The sequence below is a fragment of the Erpetoichthys calabaricus genome, chromosome 12 (assembly GCF_900747795.2).
Source record: "Erpetoichthys calabaricus chromosome 12, fErpCal1.3, whole genome shotgun sequence".
Lineage (NCBI taxonomy): Eukaryota > Metazoa > Chordata > Cladistia > Polypteriformes > Polypteridae > Erpetoichthys > Erpetoichthys calabaricus.
The window spans coordinates 114,907,498-114,924,914 of NC_041405.2; the positions used below are offsets into that span (position 1 = coordinate 114,907,498).

The 17,417-nt window shown below is 38.2% G+C and overlaps 1 protein-coding gene across 6 annotated transcripts in view; it reads left to right on the top strand.

The window, feature by feature from the left end:
* The window catches only part of znf185 (zinc finger protein 185 with LIM domain), a 95,869-nt gene that overhangs the window by 16,585 nt on the left and 61,867 nt on the right, over positions 1 to 17,417 (top strand). For 2 of the 6 annotated variants that reach the window (XM_028816039.2, XM_051934813.1), the window contains exons 2-5: positions 7,288 to 7,321; positions 7,845 to 7,989; positions 8,198 to 8,272; positions 9,055 to 9,096. The exons of 1 other annotated variant lie outside the window; for it this stretch is intronic. In XM_028816039.2, the coding sequence (XP_028671872.1) occupies positions 7,312 to 7,321; positions 7,845 to 7,989; positions 8,198 to 8,272; positions 9,055 to 9,096 (272 nt within the window). In that variant the 5' untranslated portion in view covers positions 7,288 to 7,311. The remainder of the gene's footprint in view (positions 1 to 7,287; positions 7,322 to 7,844; positions 7,990 to 8,197; positions 8,273 to 9,054; positions 9,097 to 17,417) is intronic. 3 more of the 6 variants (XM_051934814.1, XM_051934816.1, XM_051934815.1) reach the window with 3 other exon arrangements.

Consider the following 17,417-nt stretch of genomic DNA (forward strand, 5'->3'; position numbering starts at 1 on the left):
GGTCAATGAGGGGCACGAGATACGTTAACAGAAGTCTCTAGTCTGGTAGATGGCAGCAGGGAGGCTCACTGCATTATATGACAGTGTTCAACATCCATTAATGTTAGGTTATATAGCTCCATGATGTGTAGAGTACAAGTCAAGGAGGTTATTTCTCAAGCTTTATAACTCACTGATTAGACTTCACCTGAAGAATTGTGTACAGTTTTGGCCTCCAGGCTACAAAAAGGACACAACAGTGCTAGAAGAAGTCCAGAGAAGAGGAACTAGACTGATTCCAGGGCTACAGGGATAAGTTATAAGGAAAGATTAAATAAGCTGAGTCCTTTCAGTTTAAGCAAAAGGAGACTAAGAGGTGACATGAATGAGATGTTTAAAATTATGCAGGGAATTAGTACAGTGAATCAAGACTGTTATTTTAAAATGAGTTCATCAAGAACATGGGGACACAACTGAAAACTTGTTAAGGGTAAACTTCGCTCAACCATTGGGAAGTTTTTCTTCACACAAAGAACCAAAGACACTTGGAATAAGCTACCAAGTAGTGTGGTAGACAGTAGGATTTCAGGACTTTCAAAACTAGACTTGATGTTATTTTACAAGAATTAAGTGGCTATGACTGGCAAGCTTTGTTGGGCTGAATGACTTGTTGGGCTTCATAATTCATCCCCCGTAGCCTTAGAATCAGTCTAGTTGCTCTTCTCTGGACCCTTTCTAGCGCTGCTATGTCTTTTTGTAACCTGTAGACCAAAACTGTACACCGTACTCCAGATGAGGCCTTACCGGTGCGTTGTAAAGCTTCAGCAAAACTCACTAAGATTATTATAGGTGGGCAAGTGCACAAGGCACCCCACCAGGACAGACAGGACTGCATGTCTTATACTACTTAGACCCAGCAGGCCAGAAAGTTTTTTGGTCTTCTGTTTGTTCATTTTGTGCGTGGTTCCTTTTTTGTGTTTACTTTCTTCCTCTTCTTATTTTTGTTAATAATACCCTTTTTGTTATAGTAGGCTCCTTAGAATTTATTCTAGGTTCAAAGATTGCTCAAGAGTGCCCCTTATCATTTATAATATACTATCTGTAGTATATTAGTAGGATATTATAGTGCAAAGTCGGCGGTTTCATTTTGCAGATTTGCTTGCCCCCCTTGTCTATCAGCGGCTAAGCGAGTTTCTCTCTTGTTTGTCTTTCCTCGGTGGTTTCACTTTGGAGACGGAGTGGCTTTCTTTCAACTTCATGCTGTAGCCTCGTCCTTCTTTCTTCTGCTGACTCGCTAACTTGGGGCCGCCTTGCCGGCTCTTTGAGCTTTATGCTGTAGCCTCGCACTTTCGGGCCGGACAAACAGACACACACACTTCCACGTGTAGATGTTAATATATAAGATAGATAATTAAGTGGCTTATTAATGAGTAGGCAATGGTGTGGAGAGGAAAGATCGAAATACGGATTAATCAAAGTCCGTTATAAGAGGCTTATAGGTACTGTATAGTCACTCCTCTGCACCCAGTTCATACTGACTATGTAATGGCCTGTCTAAGTTGCAAAAAATAGATCAGTGACCCTGTCAAGGAAAAGGCAGGTTTGGAAAATGAATCAGTGGGCAATAATTATAGCAAAAGCAACTTAAAAATAATACCATGGTTATGATTATGTATTTCTATGTCTGACCATGTTACTCTATGGAATCTGTCGACTTGCTTTTGTGCTGTGATTAAGATCAAAAACTCTCATCAAAGGGTTGTTATTTTAAGATAAGAAGTGAGTTATATGATCATTTTCTCTCATATAGAAAAAAAGATTAATTTAAAGTTATTGTGCAGTTCTTAGGAACATTTGGATTTAAACCTAATTAATTTAACAAAGGCCTCTTTAAAGGAAGATGGCTCAACAACAACAACATTTATTTAAGTAGCACATTTTTACATAAATGGGGTAGCTCAAAGTCCTTTTACAAAATGAAGAAAAAAAAGGTTATATGAAACAAAAATAAGATTAGGCAATTCTAAGTAACAAAGAATAAAGTAAGGTCAGGGGGCTGTTCAGCTACTTCAGGTGTGTTTTTCAAAAGTTCATTTGGAATTGGTTAAGACGGACTGGTGGTTGGTTTATCTTTCTAAATAAATCGTAAATATCCTATTCTCTCATCAATCCATATTTACTAAAATGTATACTCAAGTAGTGAACATGTCGAGATCCAGTAGCACTACTTTGCTTGCAGTCTTATGCTATCTTGAAATGAATCCATAAATTCATTATTATTAATATTAGATTGATATGTTTCAGAGAATTTAGTTTTCTGTTAGTTACAATAGCTACTGCTCTTAGTGAAATATGAGGATTGTAAATATACGAAGTGAGACACAAAAATAACCGGATTGGTAAAAAAATATATATTTATTGATGACTTACAGCATTCTAAACATTGTCACCTTCTATATACTCCCCCTCCTGATCTCTCCACCGCTCCATAAGTATCTTCCATTGATTGAAAGAGTGCTGCAAGTCTTCTTGCTTGAGGCGCTTCAACAGGCTTCCTATTTTTGTCTTCACTTCATCCATTGAAGAAAAATGTGTTCCCTTCAGGTCACTTTTGATTTTTGTAAAAATCACAGGGAGCTAAATCTGGCGAATAGGGAGGATGATGGAGGACAGGAATGTTTTTGTCAGTCAAAAACTTCTTTACGGAAAAAGAGAAAATTCACAGGAAATTTGATGTTGATTCGCTGTTCGATTTTTTTACCCAACATTATCGCGGCAACTCGTGTAGTGATTGTTGTGCAAATACTAACTGGGCTATTCACGGGATATACCTAGCCGGTCGGCGGTTTGAGAGGGCATGTAGGAGGGGATATACAGTAGTTTTATGATTCACTTCCGGCCAACCTCCAGATGGTTTTCCAGGAAAGCCCCAAGCCCAGTCCGGTTATTTTTGTGTCTCACCTCATATTTACCTATAAATGAGGAGCATAGTGGACCTTGAAGAAAGCTTCCTTGTTTGGTTTAATACATGCGCATATACACTGGCAAACGTGTACAGTAGCTTCATTGTTCTCCATTTATGCTTTGCAGCATTCTGTTTTAATTGTGGGCTAAGATAAATATACCTTGGGTAGCTTACTAGTTCACACAAAAATTCTTAATATATATTCAATGAGGTGTATTTTTCATTACATTCTGTAAAATGTCAAACGTTGCCAGCTTTTATGAATTACCACCACATCAAGACTAACCTAACAGGAAACAGTGTAATTAGTAAGATTACTTAGTCAAAGCTAAAAGAGGAATAACTACAACCCAGAAATAACAAAACAGAAGCAGGAAGCAAGCATAACATCAACTCTAAAATGCAGCATAACATTTATTTGTAAATTCTTCTACTATGTAAAATGGTAGAGGAATTGAGAGGTTTATATTCACATTTGTCTAGCACAATGAAGTGAACTGAAAAAGTGGATTCTAGCCTACTGACTTATTTACTTAAACCATCTGATACTGGAGGCAGTTGATATGTTAACAGTGGAAAATAATCTTTCTTCTACCAAAGAAATACATTTAGCTATTAATTTTTGCTGCCATATGCTGTGTCATATGAATTCTGTGTTAAACATCTGAAATGATTGTACACATTTTCCAAACAAACCCACTCATATGGGGCCGATAATTATCCTAATCTGCAGGATTTTTGCAGTCTGAAAGGAAAATCCGAGAAGGAAAACTGCACATAGACATGAGGAGAATGAGAGTGCTGTGCCCAGACTGTAGCCAGCCTGGGATTTGTGAAGATGTGAGGTCTTACACTAGATAAACACTTACATTCATTAAGATACTTTTACAATGGGTGAGTAGTTTCAACTTTATACCCAGCTGGGAAGGACCGGGGGAGAGAGTATTTTCAAGAACATTTCTCCCCCGTACTGACAGAGGGCAGCTCCCTTGGCTTGCAGCGGGGCCACAGGTTACAAGCAAGAAAACCCTGTGGGGGCCCATGACCACCGCCAGGGGGTGCCTGGATGTTTGCTGGGCCCTATTTGGCAGCACTTCTGCCACACCCGGAAAGGCTGCCGGAAAAAGCTTGTTGGGCACCTGGACACGCCTTTATATTCATTATTGAGAATCTACAAAGCCTACTACCAGATACAGATTTATGGACTCTGTTGGGTCAGAAATTTGCTGATCAGTTGTTCTAACCTGGAATTAAGAGCATCTTACATCCTACATAATCACAATCTACATTTTCATTATGTTTATCAACACACTACGTACACTGTTTCACTAACATTAACAAAGTTATGTAGAAATCAATCTGCATATGTATTCGTCAAGAAAACAAACTTAGGCTTAGACTTAGGTCCTCCTGTGCCCTACGGTACACTGGGCAGCAAGTGATCTCCAGTTGTCTCTATCGTTGGCTATGATTTTGGCCTCTTCAAGACTGATATCAAGTTTCACAAGATCTTCTTGAAGGGTTCAACTCCAAGTCATGCGAGGCCGGCCCCTCTTCCATTTTCCACCTGGTGGTATCCATTTCATAGCAATGCTGGCATGTCGTTCTTCTGTCAACCGGAATAGGTGGCCTGCAAGCCATATTCGATGATTTGTTACGATATCACTTAAAGCAGCAATCCCGCTTCTTCTTTGTACTTCCTCATTTGTGATGTGATCACGAAAGGTGATACCCAGAATTCACCATACACATTTGTGATGGAAGACATTTAGCTACCTGGTGATTTGATTTGTAACTTCAAGAGGATAAAACTTGTTTAAATTAAAATGGTAACCAAACAATGTAATCTATTTGCATGATTTTATAATTGAATGCAAAGTCTCAGTAACTACACTCTTATCAAACTGAATGATTTTTTTTCAACTTGTTGCATCATAGACTATAAATAATGATAATAATAATAATGATGACTATGATGATGATGAAGCTCATGAGAAAAAAATAGGCCCTTTCGCTTTACTGGCATGGAGTCCTGATTATTTTATAGACCATACTTGTCTTTTTTTTTTTTTTTTTTAATATACCGATTTCGTACTACTGCACTTGCACCATTCAAAGAAGAAAATCTCAACTAGTTTTGCAGCAGAAATTGTGAAGAGTAGAAGAGCAGCAGAGTTTAAAGTGCAGGAGAGGCCAAGGGCGCTTACAGTGTTATGAGACACTGGCAGCGCACGGAGAAAACATTTGGAAATGCAGTCAGTTTGTTTTGTTTGTTTGTTTTAGATTGGAATAGTCCAATTTTTCTATCTTTTAATAGCAAAAGGTACTCTTTCATGTGGGAGCTTTGAAAAATAGTGCAGCAAAATGATGCAGATGTTTTGGTATAAATTAGCAGAAAAAGAGTATGATGTCACTGGTCTAGCATTGAGATGTTGGAAGAAGTTTTATACCAAAAATCAATTCCTGAGTAGTTTTCTGTAGTCTCCTTGCACATCATGAAGTCTTGTGGGTAAAGTTAGATGGTATAAGAAAGAATGGTGTGTGCATGAGTGTGTCCTTCAATGGGCTGAAGGTGTGGGTCCAGCACTCCAAACAGAAATGGTTTCGGCCTATAGCACCTTAATAGGCTCCCCACGACTCTGAACTGGATTAAGTGGGTTTGAGAAAGTCATATATGATGTATGGATGGATGCATATGTGAAATACAATGTATGATTTCTATAATGTGTTTCAGGATATCTTAGAAAAACTTCATATCTTTGTGAAGGCATCTCAAATTTGCCTTTAAATAGACAAAAAGCAATGTTGAAAAATAGAAAAATGTACAAAGGGTGACTATGAAAGACATTTAAGCTATCTTAAAATGAATTAAAAGTCAATCTGACATACCTCAAAACAAATTACTGAATGCCACAAGTAGGCATTTATTTCAAGATGTATTAAAGTGGATTTCAGGTAACTAAAGATCAAATCACTAATATAAGATATGTCAAATTATGTATTTCCAAGATGCAGTGCCCTCCATAATGTTTGGGACAAAGACACATTTGTTCCTTGATTTACTCCTCTGCCCCACAGTTTAAAATTACAAATCAGACCATTCAGATGTGAATAAAGTGCACATTCTAGACTTTAATTTATGGGTATTTGCATACATTTCGGTCACACCATGTAGAAATGACAACATATTATGTACATTAAGGAAAAATGGGTCTTTGTCTCAAACATTAAGAAGGGCATTGTAGTTGTACATTATTATTTGGCCTGTCATGAACTGACCGCTTTTTATAATAATTTATGTACTAATTTGACTTAATAGCTGCAATGTTTATGTCATAACAATGTAAACATTTCTTCTTGGCTAACAATACAACTGACATGATGGGACATAGATTCTTTTATGGTCACTCCCTTCACATGCTACTTTCCTCACTCGTGTCCATCTTAATTTGTTGCTTGGCCAAACTAATCAAAGTGCGGTGATATGATGGAGGGGCAGTGAAGTCAAAAAATAGGAAGCCTGGCTAGTTTGTAGTGCCATTTTCTTTATTTTTATAAATGAACTTTAGCATTAAGTTGTTTTTGGCCTTTTGTTTTTCTAATTTTGACAATGCTTCTCCCTGTTTTGATTTCTCATGCTTTGACTTGATATCTGCTATCTTTTTATAACTCCTAACTCCTTCAGGCTTCTCTTTAGGTGTGCGCTCATTTGGATTTGCAGGCCGTTCATGATGTCAAAGCCAGACATTTGCAGTCCTGCCAAATGAGTACTTGCCTCTTGAGGCATGGATAGTTGGTGTGTCTGAGCACTTAAAACTAGCACGGCTTCCTTTTTTCACTTCCCTTCCCCTTCGTCTAATGCAAATGTATAATTTTAAGATGGCGGTTTGAGTAGGCTGGCCACAGGAGAACTGTACCTGAATGGAGGGAGGGCCGAAACCGAGACAAGGTTCTATTCTGACAGCATTCAGCCAATCAGCTGTAAGATTACTGGCCTTGTGGTTCTGATGTCATCAAAAAATAGACAATTGATTTACTAAAAAAAAAAAGAAAAAAAAAGTTAAAGAACACTATAGTCTTTTGTAAAAAAAGCAAGTTATTATATGATGAAGCCCAATAACAGAAATTTAGGTAAATTATTTTTTAACATTAATACAAGGTCTGAAATGGGACAGCTGATTGCCTGTTTCACCTACTGTTTCTGTGTTTTTTCCCAAAACAACAGATACACCACAAATCAAGTTGTACATTTGCTCCGAGTGCAGAATTTGCAAGGTTCACAATAAGTGAGATGCCTTTAAAGTAACATAATAAAACATCGACTCCATTTTTCTTCTTACCAGGTGGTGCAATTTTAAGGTTCTGCCATGAAGAAAGGTAATAGTTGTCTATTTAATTTGTTGTCTCATCTACAAAGCTATATTCAAAGGAAAGGGTATTGTAGAGAATGACTAGAGAAAGCCCAAACAGACATATTCTTGATATTTAGCATAATGGGCTTTTCTAATCCAATTCCTGTTTGCCACTGTTTTTCACATCTTAAAGGTGTATGTGATTGTTTTGTAAACTGGGTCAACAAAAAACCTTTTAATTATTATTTTTATTACTTTACCTTTTCATTATATTGATAGGAAATTATTATAAAAGAATATTTGAATGTCTGTAGTTCCTTAGGCCAATATGGACTCTACTCATCCTAGCTTCAGTTGTATTTCAATTGTTAATCAATACTGACCTTGTGTAATAAAATACACTTTATAGAAAATAAGGCTTTAGTCTTGACATCCATGAAACATTCATTGAATCAGGCCTTTGCTAGTATTACTTTAATAGTTCAGCATAAGTAGCTCTTTGTAAGACACTTACTGCTTCAGATGTGACTCTCCTGATCTGATGGTAGCTTTCAGTTCATCCATGGAAGGAGACAGAGGGAATGTGCTGCACCAGATGAAAGTCCGGACTTCACTGAAGAATGATTTAAGCTGGATTAACCAAAATAACGTGGAAGACGAAGAAAATGGAGAACTACAGCAAGACCTGTCTAGGTATAGAAGGAAAATGTGAATTTTCCTTTTTGTTCACAGTGGACGTCATTTACATCAGACAGAAAACCGATCCTAACTTTGGTATCAGATATCTGCTGATGTAACACAATAGTTTACCTCCTCTACTTGCTGAAATAAATGAACATCTTTTATGTACTATTCATTCACTTAATCAGGAAAAAATAGTTTTATTTTTATTCTTTGTAAGGTTTGAGGCAGATACCACAGAGCGATCAAACAGACCACCAACAGAGCCCAGCTTCTTAAATCCCAGCACTGACAGGTAGGAGAACCAACTGCACATCATTGTCCAACTAACAAAGATTCTTTTAGGGCTCAGAGACACCTTGACTGATATCATCTGGTGTTACAGGTATATTTTAGGCAACGTTGGGTTTATAAAAAGGAGGCAATGTGGTTCAGTGGCAAGTGTGGCCGCCTAACATCTCCAAAACTCTGGTTATATTCACCGCCTGGGAGAGTGTCTGCTATCTTACCAAGCCTGGCACTCTGGGTACTCCATAGACATACAGCTTGTTCATTTTCCTAGTGAGAATGTGGATATGCCATGTGATGGAAAGGCCTCCTGGCTGGGCTCAGGTCCTGCTTCCTTGTGAGCCTATAATTAAAACAAAAAAACTGGTTCCAAAAATAGATGGGTGAATACGTTGCTTATGTTTCTCAGGAGTAGAATGAGTTACACTATGCAGCCTGAGACTCAGCTCATTTTTAGTTATTTCTAAAACTTGCTGCACCTCTCAGTATTGTATAAAACATATTACAATCACACACACAGACTAGAACTATATACATTTTTGCCTTTTGAAAAGGCTCAGGTGAATTTTCAGTGTTACTGAACAGTAATTCATTCACGTTGAAACAATGAATACAGTTTCAAGTTGCGTGAGGCGTACTCTGCTTGTCTATAAAACTCTTGATTTTCTGCTTTATCATGCCATACTATGCTTATCCTTATTATTCAGCCCAACTGCATATATATTGTTAAAAACAAAGAAATAAATATCTAATATGGATACTAAAGTATTTCTAATTATTCCATCTCAGCTCCAGCCAGAGGCCTTCTTCCTCTTCTGGATACATTATAAGGTAAAGTACCATCATTTCCCAAACAAATATTTTTATTTATTTAGTTGTCTTTCTGTCTGTTTTTATTTTTTGTTTTCTTTTGTGAGAAAGGCTGTATGGGGCAGGGGTAAGTCAATGGATTGTGAAGATAATCATACAATTTAAGTCATGTCATTTATTAACCTGTTTAATCCAGACCAGGGTCACGGGAGTGCAGGAGTCTATGCCAGCTAGCATAGGGCACAAAGCAGGAATAAACCCCGAATAAGGCGCCAGTCCATCACTGGGCAAACACACACAAGGGTCAATTTAACATTGCCAGTTCACCTAACCTGCATGTGTTTGGACTGTGGGAGGAAACCCACATGAGGAGAACATGCAAACTCCACGCAGGGAGGACCCAAGACACAAACCATGGGCCCCTTACTGCGAAGCAGCAGTGCTACTATCGTGCCATCCACTTTTTCACTTTGACTGTGTGTGAGTCGCTTATATTCTCTGTGCCCCAAAGGTTTTAAAACAATAGTGGAAGAATTTGTACATTGTAAAATGAAATTCCTACTGCATGTCAAACCAACAGGCCACAAGGGCAACTAATAATGGGATAGAAGATAAAATGTTATTCGGAAATGTCAAAAAAGTCAGTCAGTCCCATCCTTTATCTAAACCAAAATGTATACAAATGCTGAAGTCAGAACAATTCCTAAGTGGTAACCAGAAATCGCTAATAATAAACACAGCAAACTCTTTTGAAGGTATCAACAGATTTGGATGATGAGCGATCCACATTACCAGCCGGTGAAGTCACTTGGCGTCGTTTCTGAGAGACGTTGCCTCACAACCCATGAACATGTCCTTAACCACAGGTGCTCAAAATGGGGGCACCCATAACAAAAACAGAATGGCATTGTGGCATTTCCAAAATAAACTAAAGTAATTTCCTAGTAGTTCTGTTTGGTCTTGGTAGAGTGATATTTTACTCTACTTTCCCCTTTTGTATTGTTCATATGTAGCCTTTGTCACAATGCCTCAAATCTCTCAGACTTACCACTGTTTATAAGGTATTAGAGTATAAAACTTCTCCTCACCTTCCCTTCTACATTTATAACCTCAGGCAATTAGGTGTAGTAAAAGACAAGCAGGAGTTAAGTTACAATTTAAATAATGTATTATTGATAATATTCATAAATAATAACAATATGCAAAGTACATTTGAATATTGGCAACCATACAACCTGATAAATGTTGATGTGTAGTTTCAGGTGGCACACAAAGTTGTTAGTTATTTAAAAATGTCTCTTAAGTCCTCATTTATGGTCAGCTTTCTTCAGAACAGGCCGCATGCCTGTCTCAATATGGCTGCCGAGTTGTGCTCTTCATTGTGTTGTCCTGTTCAGTTCATGGTGTGTGAGTTGATCTTTTATCAGATGTTTGTCAGAGAGAGAGAGTTGGGTAAAGCAAGCAAATGTATAGGTTTTCTGTCCAACCCCTACAGCCAATAGGACGTCATGGTACTTAAAGTCTTTTGATACAAGCCAATTCCAAACAGCCATACTTCAGACCAATGTGGCACAGAATACCTTCACACCTGCCCCCAAACCCATTTGTTAAGGTGAAGCTTGCCAGCTAGGCAGTCTGGCTTTCCTGTGGGGGTTGATTGAGAGACTCCATCAGTGAAACATTTGGCAAACTTGTTTGAGGCACGTCCCCCAACCCTGTTATAAAATTACAAAGGACTGGTTCTTAATCATCAAACCATTACTGTTCTTATCAATGATAGACATTAGTGTTATAAGTTACAAATAAAGACATACAAAATATTTATCAACTTATATGCAAAATTTCACACTACAACAATTTCCTAATAGTTCATAGCAAAAGTACACATATTATTTCTTAACTTCATGTTCCTAAAGGTACAAAACAGCCCAGAAATTTACTAGGAAACCTTTGTAATGCCAAATTATTAATTTGATTATATAATCTTCAAACACCGTGATGGACCGACACTGTGTCCAGGGTTTGTTCCTGCCTTGTTCCCTGTGCTGAGTGGGATAGACTCAAGCCCCCTGCAACCCTGGTCTGGATTAAAAAGGAACAGAATATAACATGACGTGAAATTATGAAAAAGATACAGGCATAACAATGATAAGCAACAACGTATTTAAAGATATAACTTCATATGTGGCATGCATTACGCTTGTGATCAGCCTCAAAATAAATAGCAGAAGACTTATCAGATACATGCTGAGAAGGAGTAAAAAATAATTCTGTTTTATTATTTTTGAATTATGCAATGTAAGTAGAATAATAGCTGCAAGTTTGACAACACTCTCTAGTTTCAGAAGGCTCCACAGCCGGCTGGGTAATTTATTTCAGTTACAAACCATCCCTTCTTTACCAAACCACTGTAATCAATTAAGTTACAGCAGCAAAAGTTTTTCCATCATAAATATTTCTATTCTTTTTGTTTAATCAATAGGTGTGAGCCACTTAGGGCTTTTTGAAGCACTGTATATCTGCAAACAGTATTAATAGCAAAATGATTCTTGGGAGAGCACTTTGTCCTAAATCTATTTTATGCTTTCTGAGAATCATCTTTATTTTGTGACATAACAATGTTAACTCAGAGTAGGTGTTGGCAAGACAAATGTAGGTGTAGTACGACAACTGCAAAGCAGGATGTTTACTAAGGAAATAGTTTTGTTGGTTCATTTCCTCATCATTTAGAAAATGTACAGCACTCTGTGCCCACCTGTAGCAACACCATGAAACCTGCCCACCAATCCACCACTGTCCTAGAAAATTTATGAAATATAAAATCAGAAAAAATAAACCTAAACAGCTGTAGGGAATAACAAATACTGGCAGGAACAAATTGCTGCTCAAAGGCTTTGGGTGTGGTTTTGTTTCACTCTGTTATTAATATTTTTATTTCTATTCTACTATTTTTTATTGTTATCACTGTGACGTTCTTGCCAGGATTATTGGAAAATAGTAGGCCATGAAGGCCAAATGAAAATACGATGTGAACAGTGGGATCATAAGACTAGCAGGGGCCATTGCTAGAAATTCAAAACAAATAATGCAACAAAGTCCAAAACATGATCAAAAAATTGTGGTTGAGAATCAAAAGCAGAAAAATCTAAATAGTGGGAATTCAAAAACCTAAAAGACCAGCGGGGCTCATTGCTCGAAAGTCAAACTTAATCATGCAACAAAGTCCAAAACATGATCAAAAAATCGTGGTCGAGAATCTAAATAGTGGGAATTCAAAAGAAAATACACTCATGAAAGGATTTGATTTTGTATCCACAAACTTGGACAGATATTGTCTCGTGATGTTGGCTTACATGCTGTCACACTGATGACTTCCAGAGCCATGTCACTGAAAATGGACAATAGCATCCTGATGATGAGAGCACATAACGGTGCCGGTAAAAAGCAAATGTCGTCATGATAAACAAAAGAATGCATAGAAATAAAAAAAAAAAACACTAAATATCCCAAAACAAAACTGAATTTAGCAAGGTTCAAAACCTGAAAGAAAAAAATACAAAAAGTCAGAGAAAAGTGTATTAACTGAAATAGAACTGAACAAAGTTACAAGCCTTCATTGTCACTTTCACTGATCAAATGAAAGACTTTATGAGATATTAATACTCAAACATAAAGTAAAAAAAAAATAGAGAATTAGAGAAAGGATTTCTGGTTTGATTTTGTTTTATGGCTTTGATTCTATTTTATTCCAGGAACTTTAAAAAATAGTACTGACCTGTTCTGCTAAATCTCTCTGGTGATTTGCTTGCTGACTCCTAAACAAATGCCCCTTGAAATCTCTGCTGCTGACAACAATGTTCCTTAGAACTTCCAGCTCATCCCATTATATTACACATTTGTTCATAAAAAGTACATTCTGTTGTGTGATCAAGAGACAGAGGTTAGAAACGCTAGACTGAATCTGGAGTCGACCTGTCTTACAAATCTTTTAATGGGGCAATGCTCAAAAACTAACAATTGGAAATTCCAAAGATTAATTATTAGATAACCAGTAATGGCGCACTGCACAATAACGTGCAGTGAATACACTTGGCTTGAGCATTCCTAGTTTTTATCCTCTTTCTCCGTATGTTTAGCATTCATTTGCTCAGAGGTTGATATGCTTGTTGCTTTGTGAGCAGCTCTACTTCTCTCCACCCTAGCAGCCCGCTTCTTCTCTTCTTTTGTCAGAATCTTTTCGCGTTAAAACTGATTAAGTCAGTGTTTGTATTGCAATGACTTAGTATGTTTTTCTTAATTTTTCTGGCACTTCAATCTGCCTCAAGAATGATTTAAGATATAAAAATGTGGGGGAAGTGACAGCGAAGGTGGTAGGGAATGAGAACGGTGCTATTTAATGTTGGCCTTATTTTAACCCATAGTTTTGATAAAGATTACAGAATTTAACAGACATTTTGTGAGTAAACAAACACAAGCAGGATTCAATTAATCTTTGCATCTGCAAATAAGCTGAAAAAACTGAAGGAGACCAAAGCTTTCCTAACGTCAGATTTAATACATAATATGTTGGACCTATTAAGTTGTTATTATGCCACTGTATGAAGAAGATTAATTTTTATTCTCTGTGAAAAAGATCATTTGCCACAGCAGTTTGAAAATAAAAAGGAGAAGTAAATGTTCAGTGCAGCTGGCAAATCAGGAAACTAGGTTTGCTAATCATGTCTGGTCATTACATTCGGCAGATGCGTGGTGGGTTTCATGACTTTCATCTTATATAAGGTGCTTCATGTGATACATGCACATAATGATATAAATGATGCTCTGCTGCATTATGTACTGACAACATTGGGGGACAACTTCTTTCTTGTATGCAAAATCTATGACAAAGTGAAAAATGCTGGTGCTTAACATGTCAGGATGTCACAGGTGCCTGGTCACACTTATAGGTAATCTAACTTAAGACACCATTAAAATATCCGACTACGCCACCCAGTTTTATTAAGAGACTGGGAACTCCTGATATTTACCAATAATAGCAAACAGGTTCCTTTAAATTGGGCGGTGAGTAAACACACAATGAAAGACACAACAGTAATTTCAGAAAAAAACAACAGTAAGTTCTATTACACAAGACAATATAAGGTACATTAAAAAGATAAACGAACATAACAAAACCTAAACATATCAGGAATTAATTTCCTTTTTTAAAAGGAAAATACACAGTCCACACTCTAAAAGTCCATTAAAAACAAGAATCGGAGGATACAACCTTTAGTGGTGCAGAGTCCAAGTTGCTCACTGTGTTACCCCAACACTTAATCGTTCAACTGTCCACGGATGCACTCTGTTCACCGGACACTCGTTTCCCAACAGAAGTTTCATCAAACCATTAAATCCCTGTCAGCCTCTCTTCGTCGTTCCTTTTATTCCACTCTGGCTCCTGGTGTTGCTGTGACCTAGGCACGCCTCATTTCTCGTCTGCCAGCTTTGCTTGGTCCTCTCATGCGGCTTCCCTCTCTCGCTGGACCCACAACTGGCGTCTCCTTGTGGAGCTGTCTCTTCCTCCCTGGAAGTAAATGTTGCCGTCCTTGTGCCTCACGTCGTGCCAGCCAGGTACCCTCGTCTGCCAGCGAGCCCCTGTGCTCTGTCTGAGTGTCTTGGCAGCGTTTTCTGTGGACTGTCCTCTCTGCCTTCTGCTGCCCAGGAGTTTAAATCTACTTCAGTCCCTGCTGTTGTCAGTCCTGGACCATCAGTTTAATCAATGGCACATCTAAATTTCCTGGGTTTAACAATTAATAAAAACACAAGTTAACAAAGTGTATTGTTACCAACCATTAATGAGTACAGATCTGCTGATTCGAAACCAATATTGTCAAACATGTTAATTTCAGGTAAATACAGACATGCTGCTTTGCAAGACAGCAAATACCTACACAGACAACCCTGACACAATCAGTAACTGGATTATCCAGGAAATCGAAAAACAAGGTCCCCTTCTGACAAGGAGATGACTCTATGTGAAGATTAATAAACATACAGTAATCCCTCGCTACTTCGCGGTTCACTTTTCGCGGATTCACGACTTCGCGGGTTTTTAAATACAAGTGATTGCCCGCCTATCGCGGAAGTTATGTTCCAGACCCATCAGCAACAGGAGAAAATCCGCAATATAGAAAGACCATATAAATAAACATTTTTATAGTTTAAGCCTTAAAATACCCATCCCACATGCTTTAAACACATGTAAACTTATAAAACACACTTTGTTAACACATATGATATGTGGATGTCGGGCTAAGGATATGAGTAACATCTCACTATTATAAAACATTTTAACTTCACGCAAGACAAGACAGTGAGACAGGAAAATTGGTGATGTACAGGCTTTTAAATTATTGACAGGCAGAGCGACAAGCAGCACAAAGCCAGCACCAAGTCCACTTCTCCTTAGCGTTCATTCAGCTCCCCACCCCCTTGACAATGCGAACTGCGCCTCCGGGGAGGGGGGTTTGAGCGAACGTGTGTTCAGCCCTCACAAAACCACACACACACTCCTCCTCCTTCCGAACGCGCAGAGCGACAAGCAGGCATTTTGGCAGAAGCAGCACAAAGTCCATTTCTGCTCAGCGTGAGTTCAGCTGTCCCCCTTCACAAAGCGAGTGCAGACACATTGACGTCTGATCGCTGCGTGCAGTGTGCAGTGTTGGTCTGTGGTGTTTAAGAATGTAGAAAGTGTTTAAGAGCATAGGAAGTGTTTATAAGAGTGTGGGAAAGGTTAACAAGAGAGTGAGAAAGGTTTATAAGAGTGTGGGAAGGGTTTATAAAGCCTTAAAATATGTATAAATAATAAAATAAATATAGGTCGCTACTTCGCGGATTTTCACCTATCGCGGGGGGCTCTGGAACGTAACCCCCGCGATAGGTGAGGGATTACTGTATTCATATTTAGTAGAGTCACTGCATATGGTGCTAATAAGTTGATAATGAACCTGTAAGAAAATGTTCATTGCTATCAACATTTAGTGAAGAAATATAGCAACCGCTTACAGCATTGGGTCTTTCTTATTCTGACCTTTTGTTTGGAGTGATGACCCTGCATATGTCCCATACTGGTTTCTGAAGAAACTGGGATTAAGTGCTGCATCACCAATAATCTTCTGTGCTCTGCCTGGCAGGATCAGATTAAGTGAAGTAAAAATGTATTTATAAAGCACCTATTGTATCACGGATTAAAGCCACAAAGTGCTGAACAGAAAGAATAACATGAAATATCAAAACAACATAAAATAACAGTCACCCACAGGTGGCAAAGCTACCGAAATGCCTGTCTGAACAGATGCATCTCAAGTTGACACTTGGACAATCCAACAGATTCTGCTGAGCTCAGCGTCTGTGGAAGTCCATCCCATAACCTTGGAGCAATGGACTGGAATGCACGATTCCCCCCATGCCTTTAGTCTGGTATGAGGAACCGAAAGGAGATCCAACTGAGCAGATCTCAATGCGCAGCCTGTGCTGTGATGCTGAGGAAGGTTTATGTTATATTGGGGAACTGGACCATGAAGAGCTCTGTAAGTGAGTGTCAGAATTTTGAACCGGATCCTAAATTCCACTGGAATCCAAGATAGAGAGAATAAAATTGGGTCCATTTGTGCGCGTTTTAAAAGCCTGGCAGCTTCATTTTGAAGAGTCTGATGACGAGCCAAACCAACTTTACTCGGACAAGTGAAAAGAGAATTGCAAAAATCCATACATGATAACATATAAGCATGAAAAAGCATTTCCATCTGTAATAAGAATAGAAGTTTAATGTCACTGTGCTCTGTACAATAGTTATTGTATAAATCCACTCACATGTACAGGACAGGCCAGAGTTAGCACACAGGGGCTCTCAGCATTTAGAACTACTAGGCAAGCATTTGAAGAGAGAAGGTACAACTATGAAAATGGGCATTGTACTATTTCTGTATGTTAGAGATGAAATGGAATCCTCTCCTTCCCTTGTTTGGAACCTAAGTAAGGGCCTGCACTTGGAGGAACCAGTATAAAAGACTTGGACATCAGCCAAATACTTTGAAGCCGATGGATGGATGGAAGATTACGTTATCCATCCTGAAAATCTTTTCAGCGCAGCGACAAAAAATGACAAACTATACACAAAGTGTTGTCATGGCTTCCTTCGTCTGTAATGCCGCGTAAATCGTCAGTAAAGAAAGCTAAGTTATTTTCACTTATGAGATTTTTACCGGCATATCACTATGGGAGAGGTATCGCCTTTCAATATCATATCTATATAGTTTTCGGTTACTTAAAATGCCGCAATTACAAAAGAACTTATTCCA